The 23,061-nt window shown below is 43.2% G+C and overlaps 1 protein-coding gene across 1 annotated transcript in view; it reads left to right on the top strand.

The window, feature by feature from the left end:
- The window catches only part of LOC139391619 (triple functional domain protein-like), a 127,117-nt gene that overhangs the window by 62,649 nt on the left and 41,407 nt on the right, over positions 1 to 23,061 (top strand). The window contains exons 5-18 of the mRNA XM_071138992.1: positions 969 to 1,161; positions 5,203 to 5,307; positions 5,463 to 5,659; positions 5,790 to 6,003; positions 9,357 to 9,479; positions 9,977 to 10,168; positions 15,965 to 16,123; positions 16,454 to 16,684; positions 17,321 to 17,443; positions 17,653 to 17,844; positions 18,053 to 18,222; positions 20,984 to 21,158; positions 22,067 to 22,262; positions 22,385 to 22,551. Of these exons, the coding sequence (XP_070995093.1) occupies positions 969 to 1,161; positions 5,203 to 5,307; positions 5,463 to 5,659; positions 5,790 to 6,003; positions 9,357 to 9,479; positions 9,977 to 10,168; positions 15,965 to 16,123; positions 16,454 to 16,684; positions 17,321 to 17,443; positions 17,653 to 17,844; positions 18,053 to 18,222; positions 20,984 to 21,158; positions 22,067 to 22,262; positions 22,385 to 22,551 (2,437 nt within the window). The remainder of the gene's footprint in view (positions 1 to 968; positions 1,162 to 5,202; positions 5,308 to 5,462; positions 5,660 to 5,789; positions 6,004 to 9,356; positions 9,480 to 9,976; positions 10,169 to 15,964; positions 16,124 to 16,453; positions 16,685 to 17,320; positions 17,444 to 17,652; positions 17,845 to 18,052; positions 18,223 to 20,983; positions 21,159 to 22,066; positions 22,263 to 22,384; positions 22,552 to 23,061) is intronic.

Raw genomic sequence — 23,061 nt, 5'->3', positions numbered from 1 at the left:
AGGGAAGGAATCCAGAAAGCTTGTGTTAGGAGGGAATATGGAATTGAGAGAGGAATAATGGATTAAGGGAGATAAAGGATGGCTCTAGAAAGAGAGTGAGTGAAGTAGAGAGGAATTGTGTGTATTCTCTTGAGATATGAAACTCTCTGGGTCTGAGTGTTGAGGTCAGCCGTGAGGGAGGGAGAGGAGGAATAGAGTGAGAGAGAGGGAATAGAGAGAGAGAGGGAATAGAGAGAGAGAGGGAATAGAGAACGAGAGAAGAGAAATAGGGGGAATAGAGAGAGAGAGCGAGGGAATAGAGAACGAGAGAAGAGAAAGAAGGGGAATAGAGACAGAGGGAATAGAGAGAGAGAGAGGGAATAGAGAACGAGAGAAGAGAAAGAGGGGGAATAGAGACAGAGGGAATAGAGAGAGAGAGAGAGAGATAACTAGATGCAGTGTTTATTACTAGCCATGCAGGAGATGTGTGATGCTGTGGGGAGAATCTTAGTTGAACTACAGTCTTGATGCTGATGATGGATTGAGTCTATTTTTTTGCTTCCTTTTGGTCATTATTGATTTTTCTTCCAATCTGGATGGAAATCACTGTAGGTTTTTGTGATTTATCATTCTGTATGTGGGTTTGGGTGGGTGGGTGTGTGTGTGTGTGTGAATTCGTAGTGCGTACTCTGTGCTTCTCACAGTACAGAAAATGCGTCATCACCATCTCATGGTTTGTTTTGATTCTCTCTCTCCCTCCTCCCTTCCCGCTTTCTCTACCTCCCACTCACCATCCTCCCTCTTTCTCTACCCCCTCCCCTTTCTCACCCTCTCACTCTTTCGCTACCACCTCTCCCCCTCCTACCTTCTCTCTCCCTCCCACGCTCTCCTCACTCCTCCTTATCTTGCCATACCATCCACTCTCACTCCTTCGCTACCACCTTGCTTCTCCCTCCTCCTCCTCCTCCTCCTCCCCCCCCTCGGTCCAGTGAGGAGGTGATCCAGCATGGCTTCACAGTCATAGTAGACATGCGAGGCAGTAAATGGGACAGTATCAAATCTCTACTGAAGATCCTCCAGGAGTCGTTCCCCTGCTGTATACACATAGCGCTCATCATCAAACCAGACAACTTCTGGCAGAAACAACGCACCAACTTCGGCAGCTCCAAGTTTGAATTTGAGGTAACATTTTGCTTTTATTGTACTATACTATAGTGTTCTGTACTTAGGTTTGCAAAGGGAGGTTGTGTTACTGGAAACTTTCAAAGTTTACCAGTAAACTAGCAGAATAGTTGTAACTTTCAAGGATTTGATGTATTTCATCAACACATCTAGTGGCCCTTTTGGGTTCTTCAGATTATCCCAGGCGTCTGTCTGTAATGATCTCTGGCCCCCTGTGTGGCCTTATCAAATGTCAAATATATAATGAGGTGATTTTAAAATATACAGTAGAATGACAAAGCTTTAAAACGTTAAATATATACCATAAACTTAGTGAATACCATTGGTGTTTTAATATGAGGGTTTCAGCATGATTTATTTTACGTTGTCAATATTTTTTAGTTGTAAATGTTTTGGCCCCAAATTGGTGGCAGTTGTGAAAAAAGTAAATCGTTGGAAGAGTGATGTCATTGTTGATTAGATGCTTTTTCATTCGTTAGGATATTTTCTCTTGAACCATATGGTCGATCCACTAGAAACTCACATATATAAAACATGTATACTATATATGAATACATGTTTTAAAGTTATTCAAGTGTAAATTAACATAGATGACCAAAATTATAGAAGATTCCATGACTGGTAAATTATCAGTAGCTTTGCAACCCTAACTATAATATACTGTTCTGTACTGTACTATACTATACTGTCCTATATATACTATGTTGTACTGTACTATACTATACTGTCCTATATATACTATGTTGTACTGTACTATACTGTACTATACTATACTGTCCTATATATACTATGTTGTACTGTACTATACTATACTGTCCTATATATAATATGTTGTACTGTACTATACTATACTGTCCTATATATACTATGTTGTACTGTACTATACTATACTGTCCTATATATACTATGTTGTACTGTACTATACTATACTGTCCTATATATAATATGTTGTACTGTACTATACTATACTGTCCTATATATACTATGTTGTACTGTACTATACTATACTGTCCTATATATACTATGTTGTACTGTACTATACTATACTGTCCTATATATACTATGTTGTACTGTACTATACTATACTGTCCTATATATACTATGTTGTACTGTACTATACTATACTGTCCTATATATACTATGTTGTACTGTACTATACTATACTGTCCTATATATACTATGTTGTACTGTACTATACTATACTGTCCTATATATACTATGTTGTACTGTACTATACTATACTGTCCTATATATACTATGTTGTACTGTACTATACTATACTGTCCTATATATACTATGTTGTACTGTACTATACTATACTGTCCTATATATACTATGTTGTACTGTACTATACTATACTGTCCTATATATAATATGTTGTACTGTACTATACTATACTGTCCTATATATACTATGCTGTACTGTACTATACTGTATTATACTATACTGTCCTATACTATGTTGTACTGTACTATACTGTATTATACTATACTGTCCTTTACTGTACTATACTGTACCATGTCACTGCATTCATTGCAATTTCATGCCTGTGACTTTGCTGAAATGTAACAAACCCAACAACAATATGGTATGTCTTGACTGTGACTTTGCTGAAATGTAACAAACCCAACAACAATATGGTATGTTTTGACTGTGACTTTGCTGAAACGTAACAAACCCAACAACAAAATGGTATGTCTTGACTGTGACTTTGCTGAAATGTAACAAACCCAACAACAATATGGTATGTTTTGACTGTGACTTTGCTGAAACGTAACAAACCCAACAACAAAATGGTATGTTTTGACTGTGACTTTGCTGAAACGTAACAAACCCAACAACAAAATGGTATGTTTTGACTGTGACTTTGCTGAAATGTAACAAACCCAACAACAATATGGTATGTTTTGACTGTGACTTTGCTGAAATGTAACAAACCCAACAACAATATGGTATGTTTTGACTGTGACTTTGCTGAAACGTAACAAACCCAACAACAAAATGGTATGTTTTGACTGTAACTTTGCTGAAACGTAACAAACCCAACAACAATATGGTATGTTTTGACTGTGACTTTGCTGAAATGTAACAAACCCAACAACAATATGGTATGTCTTGACTGTGACTTTGCTGAAACGTAACAAACCCAACAACAATATGGTATGTCTTGACTGTGACTTTGCTGAAACGTAACAAACCCAACAACAATATGGTATGTCTTGACTGTGACTTTGCTGAAATGTAACAAACCCAACAACAAAATGGTCTGTTTTGACTGTGACTTTGCTGAAACGTAACAAACCCAACAACAAAATGGTCTGTTTTGACTGTGACTTTGCTGAAACGTAACAAACCCAACAACAAAATGGTCTGTTTTGACTGTGACTTTGCTGAAATGTAACAAACCCAACAACAAAATGGTCTGTTTTGACTGTGACTTTGTGGTGTACTGATTATTATACTCTTTGCTGTTTTAAATTTGTGATTTAGAATCACAATGGGATATTGTATGGAGCTCTGCTTGTTTTAATTTAGGCTTAATGACCTGTAATAGTGTTGAAAAGGTTATTAGATTAGATTTATTTGCTGGTTTTATTTGCCGTGTCTGGGCTGTGTGGAGTGCTACTTTTGATGTTGTATTAAGTTGACACACACACACACAGCCCTCCACACAGCCACCCTGTTAGAGCACTGCTGTGGTATTGGGTTGTCTCAGGGGGCTTTATTGATTGGTTGATGGTGTATAAAGCCGTGTGTCACTCTGTCAGCCAGTCGCCATAGGGCAGAACACACGCCATTCAACACCACCCGTTCTCTTTTCCCTGCTGTGTGCGCGAGGCCAATGTGTGTCAAATCAAATGCTATTTGTCACATGCCGAATACAACAAGTACTCCTTACTGTGAAATGTTTACTTACAAGCCCTTAACCAACAATGCCACTTAAAAAAAAAAGTAACTAGTCAAATAAAGTAAGAAAAAGTAACACAATAAATAAAAAAAACAACGAGGCTATATCCAGTACAGGAGTCGGAGGTGCAGGCTAGTCGAGGTCAGTGAGGTAATATGTACATGTGTGTTTTTCAGCGCCACATTTTGCTCAGTGAAAATAACTTTTCCATCCAAATCTGGGTTATGCTTTTAAAACATTGGAACATTCCATTAACAGATAGAACAGTCTTCTATAGGAGATGGAGGGGATAGAGAGAAAGATGGAGAGATGAACCAATGCATTCTTACCATTAACAGATAGAACAGTCTTCTATAGGAGATGGAGGGGATAGAGAGAAAGATGGAGAGATGAACCAATGCATTCTTACCTTTAACAGATGGAACAGTCTTCTATAGGAGATGGCTGATGTATTCTTACCTGGACTTGTCAATAGAAGAGAACCCTTAGAATTGTGCTTTACTCTTTCTGTCTGCCTTTCTGTGGTTTTAGAGGGGTTCTCAGCTTTTTTTTTTCTCTCTCTCTCTTTGTCTGTCTGTCTGTCTGTCTTTTCTTTCTGTTATTTCTTTCTTTCGCTAATCTTGCCCACGCAAGGCTTTGTCAGGTCTCTCTCTTCATCCTCTGTCTATCCTTCAATCTGACACAGAGTGTGGGTGTTAACCTTGCTGTGTGGGCTGGTATTATCTTGTCAACATAAATCACTTGAGAACGGAAACAATCTCTCCCATATTTCTCAATCTGTACAGACATTTTACCTTTTCGGGGGTAAAAGTAATTTTCTAAATGTCCCCAAAAACGCAATATAAAATCAGCAGACTTAATCAAGGTGAGGGAGAACGAGACCGAGAGAGATGACCCTCTGTCCCTTTTTGTCATAGCCAATCAAATGTGTCTATCTGAGTGTCTGAATCATCATTATTGCTGTGTGTCACTGACCCAGTGAGCACGGCGTGGGCGTTGAACTTAAACACAACCAAAAGGCTGTGATGATGTTGTTAGAATTGATTTAAAGCCTTCTCTATCCCTCCCTCTCTTCCCTTTCCTCTCTTCCCTCTTTACCATTCCTCCTCTTCCCCCTCTCCATCTCTCTCTAGACCACCATGGTGTCGTTGGAGGGTCTATCTAAGGTGGTTGACCCCTCCCAGCTGACCTCTGACTTCGAGGGAAGTCTAGAATACAACCATGACGAGTGGATCGAGGTACGACCAGTCAATCAATTAATCAATCAATGGTTTGCAAAAACCAAAAAACACTGACGTAAACACACACTTTAGATCTCTTAGTCAGTAATACAACCACAAGTCAATCAATCAATTTATCAATCAATCCATACAGTGTCTTGGTTCTTTTCCAGGTGCGTGTTGCGTTTGAGGAGTTTACGGGGCACGCGGGTCACATGTTGTCGAGGCTGGAGGAGATGCAGGAGGTGGTGGCGAGGAAAGACTTCCCCACGGACCTGGACGGGGCGCGGCGCATGATAGAGGAACACGCCACGCTGAAGAAGAAGGTCATCAAAGCCCCTATAGAGGAACTGGATACGGAGGGACAGAGGTAGGCTACGCACACACACACGCACGCACGCACACACACGCTCACTCAGACTGATGGTGAGGCTAATTTTACACTGCTGGTGGTGGTGTGTGTGTGTGTGTGTTATTTCACGTTGCGTCCTCTCTCCCAGGTTGCTGCAGCGTATCCAGAGCAGTGAGTCGTACAGGAACTCTAACGCCAGCGGTGTGTGTAACGCTGACACCCAGGGGCTGGTGCCACGCGTCGCCACCCTGCTGGACAAACTCCACAGCACACGACAACACCTCCACCAGGCCTGGCACATCAGGAAACTCCAGCTGGACCAGTGTTTCCAGCTCCGCCTCTTCGAACAGGATGCTGAGAAGGTACCATGGTTGGAGATTAAAGGAAAAGACAACAGCTAGTGGGATGTGTGTGTGTAGGGGGCTGAATAGATCCAGTGTAATAGGCTGATAGAGTATAATTGATACCGTCAATAGTTACTGTAGAATAGACAGATAGCAGTGTTGGACTGCGGTAAGGGCTTGTTGCTAGGACACGATAGACAGTAGTTAGCTCTGAAGAGGCTCTTGGTATTCTCTTATGACACTCAGCTCATCTCTCCTCTTCCTGTGCCTAGTGATTCACAGATGTATGTATGTATGTACACACACACACATACAGTACCAGTCAAAAATGTTGACACACCTACTCATTCAAAGGTTTTTCTTTATTTTTACTATTTTCTACATTGTAGAATAATAGTGAAGATATCAACACTATGAAATAGCACATATGGAATCATGTAGTAACCAAAAAAAGTGTTAAACAAATCAAAATATATTTTAGGTTCCTCATCCTAAGATTTATATATTTCTTAATTCCATTATTTTACTTTTAGATTTGTTTATATTGTTGTGAATTGTTAGATATTACGGCACTGTTGGAGCTAGGAACACAAGCAATAACATCTGCTAAATATGTGTATATGATTTTGATTTGATGACAGCTTTGTACACTCTTGGCATTCTCTCAACCAGCTTCACCTGGAATGCTTTTCCAACAGTCTTGAAGGAGTTCCCAAATACACTACCGTTCAAAAGTTTGGTGTAAATTAGAGATGTCCTTGTTTTTCATGAAAACATACAGGAAATCAGTGTCAAAATTAATAGGAGATATAGTCATTATAAATAAGGATTTTTAATTGAAATAATGTGTCCTTCAAACTTTGCTTTCGTCAAAGAGTCCTCCATTTGCAGCAATTACAGCCTTATACAGACCTTTGGCATTCTAGTTGTCAATTTGTTGAGGTAATCCCATGCTTCCTGAAGCATCTCCCACAAATTGGATTGACTTGATGGGCACTTCTTATGTACCATACGGTCAAGCTGCTCCCACAAAAGCTCAGTAGGGTTGAGATCCGGTGACTGTGCTGGCCACTCCATTATAGACAGAACACCAGCTGACTGCTTCTTCCCTAAATAGTTATTGTAAAGTTTGGAGTTGTTCTTTGGGTCATTGTCCTGTTGTAGGAGGAAATTGGCTCCAATTAAGCGCCGTCCACAGGGTATGGCATGGCGTTGCAAAATGGAGTGATAGCCTTCCTTCTTCAAGATCCCTTTTACCCTGTACAAATCTCCCACTTACCACCACCAAAGCACTCCCAGACCATCCCATTGTGTCCACCATGCTTGACAGATGGTGTCAAGCACTCCTCCCTCCAGCATCTCCAGCATTTTTTCTGCGTCTCACGAATGTTCTTTGTGATTCGAACACCTCAGACTTAGATTCGTCTGTCAATAACACTTTTTTCAAATCTTCCTCTGTCCAGTGTCTGTGTTCTTTTGCCCATCTTAATTTTTTATTTTTACTGACCAGTGTGAGATATGTTTTTTTCTTTGCAACTCTGCCTAGAAGGCCAGCATCCCGGAGTCGCCTCTTCACTGTTGAGACTGGTGTTTTGCAGGTACTATTTAATAAAGCTACCAGTTGAGGACTTGAGGCGTCTGTTTCTCAAACTAGACACTCTAATGTACTTGTCCTCTTGCTCAGTTGTGCACCAGGGCCTCCCACTCCTTTCTATTCTAGTTAGAGCCAGTTTGCGCTGTTCTGTGAAGGGAGTAGTACAAAGCGTTGTACGAGATCTTCCGTTTCTTGGCAATTTCTCATATGAAATAGCCTTAATTTCTCAGAACAAGAATAGACTGATGAGTTTCAGAAGAAAGTCCTTTGTTTCTGGCCATTTTGAGCCTGTAATCAAACCCACAAATATTGATGCTCCAGATACTCAACTCGTCTAAAGAAGGCCAGTTTTATTGCTTCTTTAATCATCACAACAGTTTTCATCTGTGATAACATATTTCCAAAAGGGTTTCCTAATGATCAATTATCCTTTTAAAATTATAAACTTGGATTAACTCACACAACGTGCCATTGGAACACAGGAGTGATGGTTGCTGATAATGGGCCTCTGTACGCCTATGTAGATATTCCATACAAAATCTGCCGTTTCCAGCTAGAATAGTCATTTACAACATGAACAATGTCAACACTGTATTTCTGATCAATTTTATGTTATTTTAATGGACAAAAAAATTGCTTTTCTTTCTAAAACAAGGACATGTCTAAGTGACCCCAAACGTTTGAACCTACTCAGCGTCTCACAAAGACACGGCGTTTGGATCCCTAAATCTCAAATTTGGACTCTTCAGACCAAAGGACAGCTTTCCACTGGTCTAATGTCCATTGTACCTGTTTCTTGGCCCAAGCAAGTCTCTTCTTCTTATTGGTGTCCTTTAGTAGTGGTTTCTTTGCAACAATTCGACCATGAAGTTCTGATTCACAGTCTCCTCTAAACAGTTGATGTTGAGATGTGTCTGTTACTTGAACTCTGAAGCATTTATTTGGGATGCAATTTCTGAGGCTGGTAACTGTAATGAACTTATCCTCTGCAGCAGAGGTAACTCTGGGTCTTCCTTCCTGTGGCGGTCCTCATGAGAGCCAGTTTCATCATAGCGCTGGATGGTTTTTGCGACTGCACTTGAAGAAACTTTCGAAGTTCTTGAAATTTTCCGGATTGACTGACCTTCATGTCTTAAAGTAATGATGGACTGTTGTTTCTCTTTGCTTATTTGAGCTGTTCTTGCCATCATATGGACTTGGTCTTTTACCAAATAAGGCTATCTTCTGTATACCACCCCTACCTTGTCACAACACAACTGATTGGCTCAAATGCATTAAAATTCCAAAAATGTACTTTTAACAAGGCGCACCTGAGAATTGAAATGCATTCCAGGTGACTACCTCATGAAGCTGGTTGAGAGAAGGCCAAGAGTGTGCAAATCTGTCATCACGGCAAAGTGTGGCTAATTTGAAGAATCTCAAATATAAACTATATTTTGATTTGTTTAACACTTTTTTGGTTATTACATGACTTGTGTTATTTCCTAGTTTTGATGTCTTCACTATTATTCTACAATGTAGAAAATAGTAAAAATAAAGAAAATACACACACACACACACTTGCAAGAAAGTGTTTTTGCACACTCACGTTTCTACATTCACACGTGCAAGCATACATACAGATACAGTAGTCCCGCTAAGCAGTATACAGTACACAAAATGATACACCCACACACAAGCACAATGATACAGACCCAAGCACACTCTACTGTCTGTAGCTGTTAGCTGCCTGCACTATCCCGTCTCTAACGTGTGTGTTTGGGTGTCTTTCCCTCAGATGTTTGATTGGATAATGGCCAACAAGGGTCTGTTCCTGGCCGGCTACACCGAGATCGGCAACAACCACCCACACGCCATGGAGCTACAGACGCAGCACAACCACTTTGCTATGAACTGCATGGTAAGAACACACACACACACACCGAGCAGCGGGCTATTACACAGCTAGAAGCAGTATCCATACAGGCTTACATAATGGTTCTGAAACGGATGTCTTTAAAGCAGGATATGAATCGACTGTTTTGCCTCAGCTAGATGATGACTCTGCAGATGGAAACGCGCACTGACATTTAGCGCTGCACTAAAATCAATACAAGCTCTCTCTCGTGTGCACACACTCCCTGTCTAGTTGAGGCTAGGTCCATAGGGAATCCATAGGTAGCTATTACAAAGCTGGCATCCTTCCATACTTACATCACTCCAATCCTTTCTACAACCAGAATCTGGAATGCAAGTACGCTAAATTGGGGTTTTCGGTATGGACTAGTGCTTACTCCATTTTTTGTTGTTGTTGTGCTTATTGTGAAATATCTGTATGTTTATTTGTCTATTATCTGAATAGCTAAATAAACCAAATCAATGTTTCTCTCCCTCACCCCAATCCCCTTCCCGCTCCAGAACGTGTATGTGAACATCAACAGGATAATGTCAGTGGGTAACAGGCTATTGGAGTCTGGTCACTATGCCTCGGTGCAGATTAAACAGATTTCAGGTCAGCTGGAAGCAGAGTGGAAAGCCTTCGCTGCGGCCCTTGATGAACGCAGCACACTGCTGGAGATGTCTGCCGCCTTCCACCAGAAATGTGACCAGGTGGGTGGTGGTGGTACAGACACTCGTCACACGCAGGAACACATTAGAGGTCAACCGATTAATTAGGGCCGATTTTCAAGTTTTCATAACAATCGGAAATCGGTATTTATGGACACCGATTTGGCCAATTTTTTAAAATTATTACATATATATTGTTTACACCTTTTATTTAATCTTTATTTAACTAGGCAAGTCAGTTAAGAACACATTCTTATTTTCAATGACGGCCTAGGAACGGTGGGTTAACTGCCTCGTTCAGGGGCAGAATGACAGATTCAATCTTGCAACCTTGCAGTTAACTAGTCCAACGCTCTAACCACCTGATTACATTGTACTCCACGAGGAGACTGCCTGTTACGCGAATGCAGTAAGCCAAGGTAAGTTGCTAGCTAGCATTAAACTTATCTTATAAAAAACAATCATTCATAATCACTACTTAACTATACATGGTTGATGATATTACTAGGTTATCTAGCTTGTCCTGCGTTGCATATAATCTGACTGAGCATACAAGCATACAAGTATCTGACTGAGCGGTGGTAGGCAGCAGCAGGCTCGTAAGCATTCATTAAAACAGCACTTTCGTGCATTTTGCAAGCAGCTCTTCGTTGTGCTTCAAGCGTTGCGCTGTTTATGACTTCAAGCCTATCAACTCCCGAGATGAGGCTGGTGTAACCGATGTGAAATGGCTAGCTAGTTAGCGGGGTGCGCGCTAATAGTGACTTGGAGTGGTTGTTCCCCTTGCTCTGCATGGGTAACGCTTCTTCGAGGGTGGCTGTTGTCGTTGTATTCCTGGTTCGAGCCCAGGGAGGAGCGAGGATGCACAAAGTAGATGTCCTAACCGACTTGCCAAAACTATGGTTTTTTAACAAGAAATTTGTGGAGTGGTTGAAAAATTAGTTTTAATGACTCCAACCTACAGTGCCTTGCGAAAGTATTCGGCCCCCTTGAACTTTGCGACCTTTTGCCACATTTCAGGCTTCAAACATAAAGATATAAAACTGTATTTTTTTGTGAAGAATCAACAACAAGTGGGACACAATCATGAAGTGGAACGACATTTATTGGATATTTCAAACTTTTTTAACAAATCAAAAACTGAAAAATTGGGCGTGCAAAATTATTCAGCCCCCTTAAGTTAATACTTTGTAGCGCCACCTTTTGCTGCGATTACAGCTGTAAGTCGCTTGGTGTATGTCTCTATCAGTTTTGCACATCGAGAGACTGAAATTTTTTCCCATTCCTCCTTGCAAAACAGCTCGAGCTCAGTGAGGTTGGATGGAGAGCATTTGTGAACTGCAGTTTTCAGTTCTTTCCACAGATTCTCGATTGGATTCAGGTCTGGACTTTGACTTGGCCATTCTAACACCTGGATATGTTTATTTTTGAACCATTCCATTGTAGACTTTGCTTTATGTTTTGGATCATTGTCTTGTTGGAAGACAAATCTCCGTCCCAGTCTCAGGTCTTTTGCAGACTCCATCAGGTTTTCTTCCAGAATGGTCCTGTATTTGGCTCCATCCATCTTCCCATCAATTTTAACCATCTTCCCTGTCCCTGCTGAAGAAAAGCAGGCCCAAACCATGATGCTGCCACCACCATGTTTGACAGTGGGGATGGTGTGTTCAGCTGTGTTGCTTTTACGCCAAACATAACGTTTTGCATTGTTGCCAAAAAGTTCAATTTTGGTTTCATCTGACCAGAGCACCTTCTTCCACATGTTTGGTGTGTCTCCCAGGTGGCTTGTGGCAAACTTTAAACGACACTTTTTATAGATATCTTTAAGAAATGTCTTTCTTCTTGCCACTCTTCCATAAAGGCCAGATTTGTGCAATATACGACTGATTGTTGTCCTATGGACAGAGTCTCCCACCTCAGCTGTAGATCTCTGCAGTTCATCCAGAGTGATCTTGGCTGCATCTCTGATCAGTCTTCTCCTTGTATGAGCTGAAAGTTTAGAGGGACGGCCAGGTCTTGGTAGATTTGCAGTGGTCTGATACTCCTTCCATTTCAATATTTTTGCTTGCACAGTGCTCCTTGGGATGTTTAAAGCTTGGGAAATCTTTTTGTATCCAAATCCGGCTTTAAACTTCTTCACAAAGTATCTCGGACCTGCCTGGTGTGTTCCTTGTTCTTCATGATGCTCTCTGCGCTTTTAACGGACCTCTGAGACTATCACAGTGCAGGTGCATTTATACGGAGACTTGATTACACACAGGTGGATTGTATTTATCATCATTAGTCATTTAGGTCAACATTGGATCATTCAGAGATCCTCACTGAACTTCTGGAGAGAGTTTGCTGCACTGAAAGTAAAGGGGCTGAATAATTTTGCACGCCCAATTTTTCAGTTTTTGATTTGTTAAAAAAGTTTGAAATATCCAATAAATGTCGTTCCACTTCATGATTGTGTCCCACTTGTTGTTGATTCTTCACAAAAAAATACAGTTTTATATTTTTATGTTTGAAGCCTGAAATGTGGCAAAAGGTCGCAAAGTTCAAGGGGGCCGAATACTTTCGCAAGGCACTGTAAGTGTATGGAAACTTCTGACTTCAACTGTACATACATACCCATTCTCTGGTGTGTGTGATCTCTGTATGATGAGAGTGTGCAGTGAGATTACAAATAGATTAGAATCCTACTGTGTTGGTTTGTTTAATATTCCCTTGTGACTTCTTCTTTTATTTTATTCTTTGCTACGTCTTCTTGTCCCCCACGTTGAAATCGGGGAGGGGACTGTGGATCGGTCTCCGTCCGTCTATCTGGCAGTCCGTTCGTATGTTTGTCACACGCGATATCTCAGACAGCGCTGGCCCGATTTTGACAAAACTTGGGTGAATGATGCGTCTTGCCAAAGAGATCCGGCATTTCCAACTTACACTGATTGGCGGGAGCTATAGTAATGAACTGAAATGTGTGAGTTGCACCAGAGAGGAAGAGGCAAAGCGAGAGGGATAACTGGGCCCAAAATCAGTCTTCTCCAGCAGGTGCCGTTTTTTCTTTGGCACAGTACATGGGATACAGGGAGTGGATTAGCTAAAGAGACTGCAGGGCTCAACATTCAGGGCTGCCCACTGGCCAGGCAACATCTGCCGAGCTCATCGGGACAGTTAATCATGCTTTCATATGGCCCCTTTGGGCCAGTACGTTTCCAAACTCAGATTCACAGAAATACACTGTATTTATAAACACTGTAAAATCACATGATGTTATTAGTGCCAGTGGGAGTTTTTTCAGGACATTAAACAAGCAACAAGACCATATTTAGTCTGTAATCTAGCTAATGATTAGCCTATTGTGGTAAAAAATGCAGAGGAGCAACCCCTGGACTGGTACCCAGGTGAGCTGCCTTCCATTTTCTGGGGGGATGTTTACTGTTGCTTTGTTTTTCTTTTATGTTTTCCTCTATTGTCCCATCAGGATTGGAATCATTTATAAAGAACTAACCTAGCCATGTGACATCCAGGTTATCATGGTGGAATCATTTATAAAGAACTAACCTAGCCATGTGACATCCAGGTTATTATGGTGGAATCATTTATAAAGAACTAACCTAGCCATGTGACATCCAGGTTATTATGGTGGAATCATTTATAAAGAACTAACCTAGCCATGTGACATCCAGGTTATTATGGTGGAATCATTTATAAAGAACTAACCTAGCCATGTGACATCCAGGTTATCATGGTGGAATCATTTATAAAGAACTAACCTAGCCATGTGACATCCAGGTTATCATGGTGGAATCATTTATAAAGAACTAACCTAGCCATGTGACATCCAGGTTATTATGGTGGAATCATTTATAAAGAACTAACCTAGCCATGTGACATCCAGGTTATCATGGTGGAATCATTTCCAAAGAACTAACCTAGCCATGTGACATCCAGGTTATTATGGTGGAATCATTTACAAAGAACTAACCTAGCCATGTGACATCCAGGTTATCATGGTGGAATCATTTCCAAAGAACTAACCTAGCCATGTGACATCCAGGTTATTATGGTGGAATCATTTCCAAAGAACTAACCTAGCCATGTGACATCCAGGTTATCATGGTGGAATCATTTAACCTTGCCATGTGACATCCAGGTTATCATGGTGGAATCATTTAACCTAGCCATGTGACATCCAGGTTATTATGGTGGAATCATTTCCAAAGAACTAACCTAGCCATGTGACATCCAGGTTATCATGGTGGAATCATTTCCAAAGAACTAACCTAGCCATGTGACATCCAGGTTATCATGGTGGAATCATTTACAAAGAACTAACCTAGCCATGTGACATCCAGGTTATCATGGTGGAATCATTTCCAAAGAACTAACCTAGCCATGTGACATCCAGGTTATCATGGTGGAATCATTTAACCTTGCCATGTGACATCCAGGTTATCATGGTGGAATCATTTCCAAAGAACTAACCTAGCCATGTGACATCCAGGTTATCATGGTGGAATCATTTAACCTAGCCATGTGACATCCAGGTTATCATGGTGGAATCATTTAACCTAGCCATGTGACATCCAGGTTATCATGGTGGAATCATTTCCAAAGAACTAACCTAGCCATGTGACATCCAGGTTATCATGGCGGAATAATTTACAAAGAACTAACCTAGCCATGTGATATCCAGGTTATCATGGTGGAATCATTTACAAAGAACTAGCCTAGCCATGTGACATCCAGGTTATCAGGATTGGAATCATTTACAAATAACTAACCTAGCCATGTGACATCCAGGTTATCATGGTGGAATCATTTACAAAGAACTAGCCTAGCCATGTGACATCCAGGTTATCAGGATTGGAATCATTTTCAAATAACTAACCTAGCCATGTGACATCCAGGTAATCATGGTGGAATAATTTACAAAGAACTAACCTAGCCATGTGACATCCAGGTTATCATGGTGGAATAATTGACAAAGAACTAACCTAGCCATGTGACATCCAGGTTATCATGGTGGAATCATTTACAAAGAACTAACCTAGCCATGTGATATCCAGGTTATCATTGTAGAATAATGCACTGACTCTCAAAATATTTCCAAAATGAGCAATACATAGTTACTAGACACAGCGCTGTGTGTGTGTTCCTCTCTATAGTAAATTAGTAACATGGACTCGTGGTGTAAAGTGTGTGTGTAATGTGTTTGTGTTCCTGTCTCTACAGTACATGGGTAATGTGGACTCGTGGTGTAAAGTATGTGTGTGTAATGTGTGTGTGTTCCTGTCTCTACAGTACATGGGTAATGTGGACTCGTGGTGTAAAGTGTGTGTGTGTAATGTGTGTGTGTTCCTGTCTCTACAGTACATGGGTAATGTGGACTCGTGGTGTAAAGTGTGTGTGTGTAATGTGTTTGTGTTCCTGTCTCTACAGTACATGGGTAATGTGGACTCGTGGTGTAAAGTGTGTGTGTGTAATGTGTGTGTGTTCCTGTCTCTACAGTACATGGGTAATGTGGACTCGTGGTGTAAAGTGTGTGTGTGTAATGTGTTTGTGTTCCTGTCTCTACAGTACATGGGTAATGTGGACTCGTGGTGTAAAGTGTGTGTGTGTAATGTGTTTGTGTTCCTGTCTCTACAGTACATGGGTAATGTGGACTCGTGGTGTAAAGTGTGTGTGTGTAATGTGTGTGTGTTCCTGTCTCTACAGTACATGGGTAATGTGGACTCGTGGTGTAAAGTGTGTGTGTGTAATGTGTTTGTGTTCCTGTCTCTACAGTACATGGGTAATGTGGACTCGTGGTGTAAAGTGTGTGTGTGTAATATGTTTGTGTTCCTGTCTCTACAGTACATGGGTAATGTGGACACGTGGTGTAAAGCGTGTGGAGAGGTGGATCTACCCTCGGAGCTCCAGGACCTAGAGGATGCTATCCACCACCACCAGGGCCTCTACGAACACATCACTGCTGCCTACTCAGAGGTAAACAGCACTGCTGCATACCCAGAGGTAACATAATGTGTGTTGGTGTAGGTGTGGGTCAGTGGAGGCTGGTGGGGAGAGATATAGGAGGACGGGCTTATTGTAATGGCTGGAATTGAGTTAATGGAATGTTAACAAACACATCAAACATATGGAAACCACATTTGACTCCATTCCATTAATATCATTCCAGCCATTACAATCAGCCCGTCCTCCTATATCTCTCCCCACCAGCCTCCACTGGTGTAGGTGTGTGTTTGGGGGGGGTATCACTAGCAAGTTCTATACTAACCGTTTGTACATGTGTGTTTGTATGTACTGTATGTGCTCAAGCCATTTTCCTTCCTCCTCCGCCAGGTCAGTCAGGACGGTAAGGCCCTATTGGATAAGCTCCAGCGCCCTCTGACCCCGGGGGGGGCTGATTCGCTAACGGCCTCGGCCAACTACAGCAAGGCGGTGCACCATGTGCTGGATGTGATACACGAGGTGCTGCACCACCAGAGACAACTGGAGAATATCTGGCAACACCGCAAAGTCCGCCTGCACCAGAGGCTCCAGCTGTGTGTGTTCCAGCAAGACGTACAGCAGGTGTGGACTAGTTCTGACCCTGTGTGGCTCAGTTGGGAAGAGCCTGGCTCTAGCCATGGTTGTGTGTTCAATACTCGCAGGGATCACATAAATGATACACATACTGGAAATGTATGGAAACACTAATAGGCATCACCCTTGTAGCCAAGGTAACTGTTGCCATTGCGATACTGCTGGCCAGTATCCTGGTGAGGGGTATTCTGCCAAGTGATAGAGGGAGAGAGAGAGTGGGATGGAGAAAGATCTGAGAAGGAGGGAGAGATCAGGACAAGGAAGGTGTGAAGAGGGAGAAAGAAAGGCAGAAGGAACATGAGGGTTTTCTCTAGAATGGATACAGCTTTTGTCAAACTTGACTTTTCATAGCAGGTTTAGGGGAATTAATTGAGCAGGTAAGGGGAGTTAGGTTGAGGTTAGGAAAAGCGTAAGGGTTAGCTAAAATGCGTCAATTTGACAAAAGCTGTCCCCTATCTAGAAATGACCAGATGGGAGGGACCTCATCCTCTCTGTCATCTACCTTCCTCTGCCTACAGACTGGAGTAGTATGCTGTTTTCTCTCTCACGACAACCCCTTTCCCCTCTGCCCCACAGCCTGAACTTCTATGCCACTTAGCTAACTGCATGCTTGTGTGTGTGCAGGTTCTGGACTGGATAGAGAACCACGGGGAGGCGTTCCTCAGTAAACACACAGGCGTTGGGAAGTCCCTCCATCGAGCCAGAGCGCTACAGAAACGACACGAGGACTTCGAGGAGGTCGCCCAGGTAGGACGCCTCTCTTCATCTTCCCATTTCCCTTTCCTCTCTCCATCACATACCCTCTCGTTCTCCATCTTTGCACTAACTACTGTCTCTCTCTCCGCTTCTCCCTTTCTCTTGTTAACTGTCCTCCCTCTTTTCTTCTCCCCCGTCACCCCCCCTCTCTGTCTCTCTCCTCTGTCTTTCTCTATGTGCTGGTTCTGTCCCTCCTCCAGAACACCTATACTAACGCTGACAAGCTGCTGGAGGCAGCAGAGCAGCTGGCCCAGACAGGAGAGTGTGACCCAGAGGAGATCTACCAGGCAGCCCACCAGCTGGAGGACCGGATCCAGGACTTTGTCAGGAGGGTGGAGCAACGCAAAGTCCTGCTGGACATGTCTGTCGCCTTCCACACACACGTCAAAGAGGTACAGGGTGGGAGGGAGGGAGAGTGCGTGTGTGGGGGTGGGGTGGGGCGGTGGGTGGAGATGGAGGGGTGAGTGCGTCGTCAAGTAGCGCGACATCTTACTGGACTGTGTGTGTGTGACATGTTAACCATCTCTCTGCTGTGGACGTGGCTGGAGGAGCTGTTAGATGATGTGTATGTGTGTGTGTGTATTAACTCTCTGTCCCTAGCTGTGGACGTGGCTGGAGGAGCTGCAGAAGGAGCTGTTAGATGATGTGTATGCTGAGTCTGTGGAGGCGGTGCAGGATCTGATCAAACGCTTCAGCCAGCAGCAGCTGACCATCCTGCAGGTCACTGTCAACGTCATCAAGGAGGGAGAGGATCTCATCCAGCAGCTCAGGTAGAACACACACACACCGTGTGCACACAGACGTACACGCATACTCACACACTCAACACACACTAACACACACACACACAATGAATTAGAAGAAACTGTGCAGAAGGTGAGTAGGATAGAAGAGAGAAGAGGAGGAGGAGGAGAGGAAGATGAAAGAAAACAATAGCATCCTCACATAGCGGACTGCCAGATGAGAGAGAGAGAGGCAATAGAAAGGGAGAGATGGAGAGAAGCAGTAGGTTGAGAGTTAGAGAGATTCATGTATTTGACACCTCTGATCATGATTCTGGTTCTATTTATATCAAGTGTGTGAGTCTGAGACCTGGCCCTCAACACACACTAAAGCTCCCCCCCTCTCTCTGGTGTATTCTCTCCTCTGGGTATTGTTACATAATGCTGGTTACATAAGTGCGGTTAATTATGTAGAATCCCCAGAACTCTGCTACAATGCTGTGTCTGTGTGTATATGTGGCTTAGACAGGGCTTAGACTCTGATGTGTTAGCTAACTTTGGACCAGAGCTAGCACTTGACTCTCAGTTCCATGACATTACACATAATGCCTCCTAGAGTTTTCGAGAGCCAGACCAGAGCTAGCCAAGTAACAAGCTTGTGCCTGCAGAGCCGAACCAGAATATAAATGTAAATAAACTCAGCAGAAAAGAAACGTCCTCTCACTGTCAACTGCGTGTCAATATTTGTATGAACATAACAAGATTCAACAACTGAGACATAAACTGAACAAGTTCCACAGACATGTGACTAACAGAAATTGAATAATGTGTCCCTGAACAAAGGGGGGGGGGGGGGGTCAACATCAAAAGTAACAGTCAGTATCTGGTGTGGCCACCAGCTGCATTAAGTACTGCAGTGCATCTCCTCCTCATGGACTGCACCCTCCGATCCAACAGGTCCCAGACGTGCTCAATGGGATTGAGATCCGGGCTCTTCGCTGGCCATGGCAGAACACTGACATTCCTGCCTTGCAGGAAATCAATCACGCACAGAACGAGCAGTATGGCTGGTGGTATTGTCATGCTGGAGGGTCATATCAGGATGAGCCTCCAGGAAGGGTACCATGTGAGGGAGGAGGATGTCTTCCCTGTAACGCACAGCGTTGAGATTGCCTGCAATGACAACAAGCTCAGTCCGATGATGCTGTGACACACCGCCCCAAACCATGACGGACCCTCCACCTCCAAATTGATCCCGCTCCAGAGTACAGGGCTCGGTGTAACGCTCATTCCTTCGACGATAAACACTAATCCGACTATCACCCCTGGTGAGACAAAACCGCGACTCGTCAGTGAAGAGCACTTTTTGCCAGTCCTGTCTGGTCAAGCGACGGTGGGTTTGTGCCCATAGGCGACGTTGTTGCCTGTGATGTCTGGTGAGGACCTGCCTTACAACAGGCCTACAGGCCCTCAGTCCAGCCTCTCTAAGCCTATTGCAGACAGTCTCAGCACTGATGGAGGGATTGTGCGTTCCTGGTGTAACTCGGGCAGTTGTGGTTGCCATCTTGTACCTGTCCCGCCGGTGTTGTTACACGTGGTCTGCCACTGCGAGGATAATCAGCTGTCCGTCCTGTCTCCCTGTAGCGCTGTCTTAGGCGTCTCACAGTACAGACATGGCAATTTATTGCCCTGGACACATCTGCAGTCATCATGCCTCCTTGCAGCATGCCTAAGGCACGTTCACGCAGAGGACCAGGGACCCTGGGCATCTTTCTTTTGGTGTTTTTCAGTCAGTAGAAAGGCCTCTTTAGTGTCTTAAGTTTTCATAACTGTGACTTTAATTGCCTACCATCATTAAGCTGTTAATGTCTTAACGACCGTTCCACAGGTGCATGTTCATTAATTGTTTATGGTTCATTGAACACGCATGGGAAACCGTGTTTAAACCCTTTACAATGAAGATCTGTGAAGTTATTTGGATTTTTCCGAATTATCTTTGAAAGACAGGGTCCTGAAAAAGGGACGTTTTTTTTTTGCTGAGTTTGTCATACCTTTTTGTAGTAAATAAATCCAATGTGAAACGTGATAACTATAGTATCCTTAACCAGCATGGAAAGTGTATCAATTGTTCTCTAATTAAAAATCTCTCTCCCTAATTTCAGTAGCTACAGTAGAATATGCATGCATTGGAGGAAGGGGAAGGGGCTACTGTAGAATATGCACGCTTTGGAGTGAGTGGGATGGGCTACAGTAGAATATGCATGCATCAGGGGGAGGGGCTACCGTAGAATATGCATGTTTTTTAGGGAGAGGGAGGGGCTACAGTAGAATATGCACACTTTGGAGGGAGGGGGAGGGGCTACAGTAGAATATGCATGCTTCAGAGGGAGAGGCAGGTAGCCTACACACACAAACTGGCAAAGATTTTCAGCTGGCAGGCAGGCAGACACGGGAATACGTTTCTAAGTGACAGTGAGGGATTTGCATAGGAGCTTTGTGTTTTTTGTGGGACTGTGAAAATAAATCCTGGAATAACGTTATTAACCGGTTCCCATGCTTTTAAAATTACGGTTCTGTTCCGGAACAGTATAGATCACTTATGTTCTTGTTTTTCTGTTCTCTTCCCTGAACCAGTTCCAACCCCTGGTAAATGCACATGTCCAATTGTTTGTGTGTGTACGTTTTCTTCAATGTGTGTGTGTGTGTGTGTGTGTGTGTGTGTGTGTGTGTGTGTGTGTGTGTGTGTGTGTGTGTGTGTGTGTGTGTGTGTGTGTGTGTGTGTGTGTGTGTGTGTTCTCTCCTATGGTAGGGACTCTGCTATCTCCAGTAACAAGACTCCCCACAACAGCTCCATCAACCACATAGAGAGTGTGTTACTGCAGCTGGACGAGGCCCAGGCTCAGATGGAGGAGCTGTTTCAGGAGAGGAAGATCAAACTAGAACTCTTCCTACAACTACGCATCTTTGAAAGGGACGCCATCGATGTGAGTGTATGGTGGGGGTGGAAAGGGTGTGTGTGTGTGTGTGGCAGAGGAGGTCCGGTGAACTACCCTTGTCTAGACTTTAGCTCAGTGAGATAACGTAGTCTTCTGTTTTTAGATTACCCGACTCAATGACACGTGTGTGTGAATCCTCCCTTGTGTGTGTCCACACGTCTGCATCTACAGAGCCTTCAGAAAGTATTCATACCCCTTGACTTATTCCACATTTTGTTGTGTTACAGTCTGAATTTAAAATACCCCAATGTCAAAATGGAATTATGTTTTCAGAAATATTTAGAAATTATTACAAACGTAAACGCTGAAAGGTCTTGCGTCAATAAGTATTCAACCCTTTTGTTATGGCAACCCTACATGAGTTCAGGAGTAAACATTTACTAAACAAGTCACATAATAAGTTGCATGGACTGTGTGCAATAATAGGGTTTAACATGCTTTCTGAATGACTACCTCATCTCTGTACCCCACACATAAAATTGTCTGTAAGGTCCCTCAGTCGAGCAGTGAATTTCAAACACAGATTCAACCTCAAAGACCAGGGAGGTTTTCCAATGCCTCACAAAGAAGGACACCTATTGGTAGATGGGTTTAAAAAAGCAGACATTGAATATCCCTTTGAGCATGGTGTAGTTATTAATTACACTTTGGATGGTGTATCAATACACCCATTCACTACAAAGATACAGGCGTCCTTCCTAACTCAGTTGCCGGAGAGGACGGAAACCACTCAGGGATTTCGAAAAACATGTTTTCACTTTGTCATTATGGGGTATTGTGTGTAGATGAATTCCATTTTGAATTCAGGCTGTAACAACAAAATGTGCAATAACTCCAGGGTATAAATACTTTCTGAAGGAACTGTATTTATCTCACCACCCTTCTCTGCCCCCCAGATCATCTCAGACCTGGAGTCGTGGAACGAGGAGTTGACTGTTCAGATGAGTGAGTTTGATACAGAGGACCTGACCCTGGCAGAACAGAGACTCCAGCACCACGCTGACAAGGCCCTGACCATGAACAACCTGACCTTTGACGTCATCCACCAGGGACAGGAACTGCTGCAGTACGTCAACGAAGTACAGGCCTCTGGTGAGTAGCAGCAACACACATGTGCCCGACGGAGCTTCCATTGAATGACATTCTTTCTCTCTCTCTCTCTCTCTCTCTCCATCCCCCCTCTCTTCCCGTCTCTCCCTGTCCTCTCCCTCCAGGTGTAGAGTTGCTGTGTGACAGGGATGTGGACATGGCTACTCGTGTTCAGGACCTGCTGGAGTTCCTCCATGAGAAGCAGCAGGAGTTGGACGTAGCAGGCGAACAACACAGGAGACACCTGGAACAGTGTGTACAGCTGAGACACCTACAGGCCGAAGTCAAACAGGTACACATGAGCACACACACACCAGGAGCAGTGTGTACAGCTGAGACACCTACAGGCAGAAGTCAAACAGGTACACATGAGCACACACACACCAGGAGCAGTGTGTACAGCTGAGACACCTACAGGCAGAAGTCAAACAGGTACACATGAGCACACACACACCAGGAGCAGTGTGTACAGCTACAACACCTACAGGCCGAAGTCAAACAGGTACACATGAGCACACACACACCAGGAGCAGTGTGTACAGCTGAGACACCTACAGGCCGAAGTCAAACAGGTACACATGAGCACACACACACCAGGAGCAGTGTGTACAGCTGAGACACCTACAGGCAGAAGTCAAACAGGTACACATGAGCACACACACACCAGGAGCAGTGTGTACAGCTATAACACCAGAACCATCAATTGATACCACATTATTTCCCATTATATACCAGTAGAAACACCACTATAGTAAATACCAGGTAAGTACCCGTGGGAACAGCACTAAAATGCTATCCTGAT

Source organism: Oncorhynchus clarkii, chromosome 32, assembly GCF_045791955.1.
Source record: "Oncorhynchus clarkii lewisi isolate Uvic-CL-2024 chromosome 32, UVic_Ocla_1.0, whole genome shotgun sequence".
Taxonomy (NCBI): domain Eukaryota; kingdom Metazoa; phylum Chordata; class Actinopteri; order Salmoniformes; family Salmonidae; genus Oncorhynchus; species Oncorhynchus clarkii.
The sequence above is the reverse complement of the archived record's forward strand: the minus strand, read 5'-3'. Positions and strand labels throughout refer to the sequence as shown.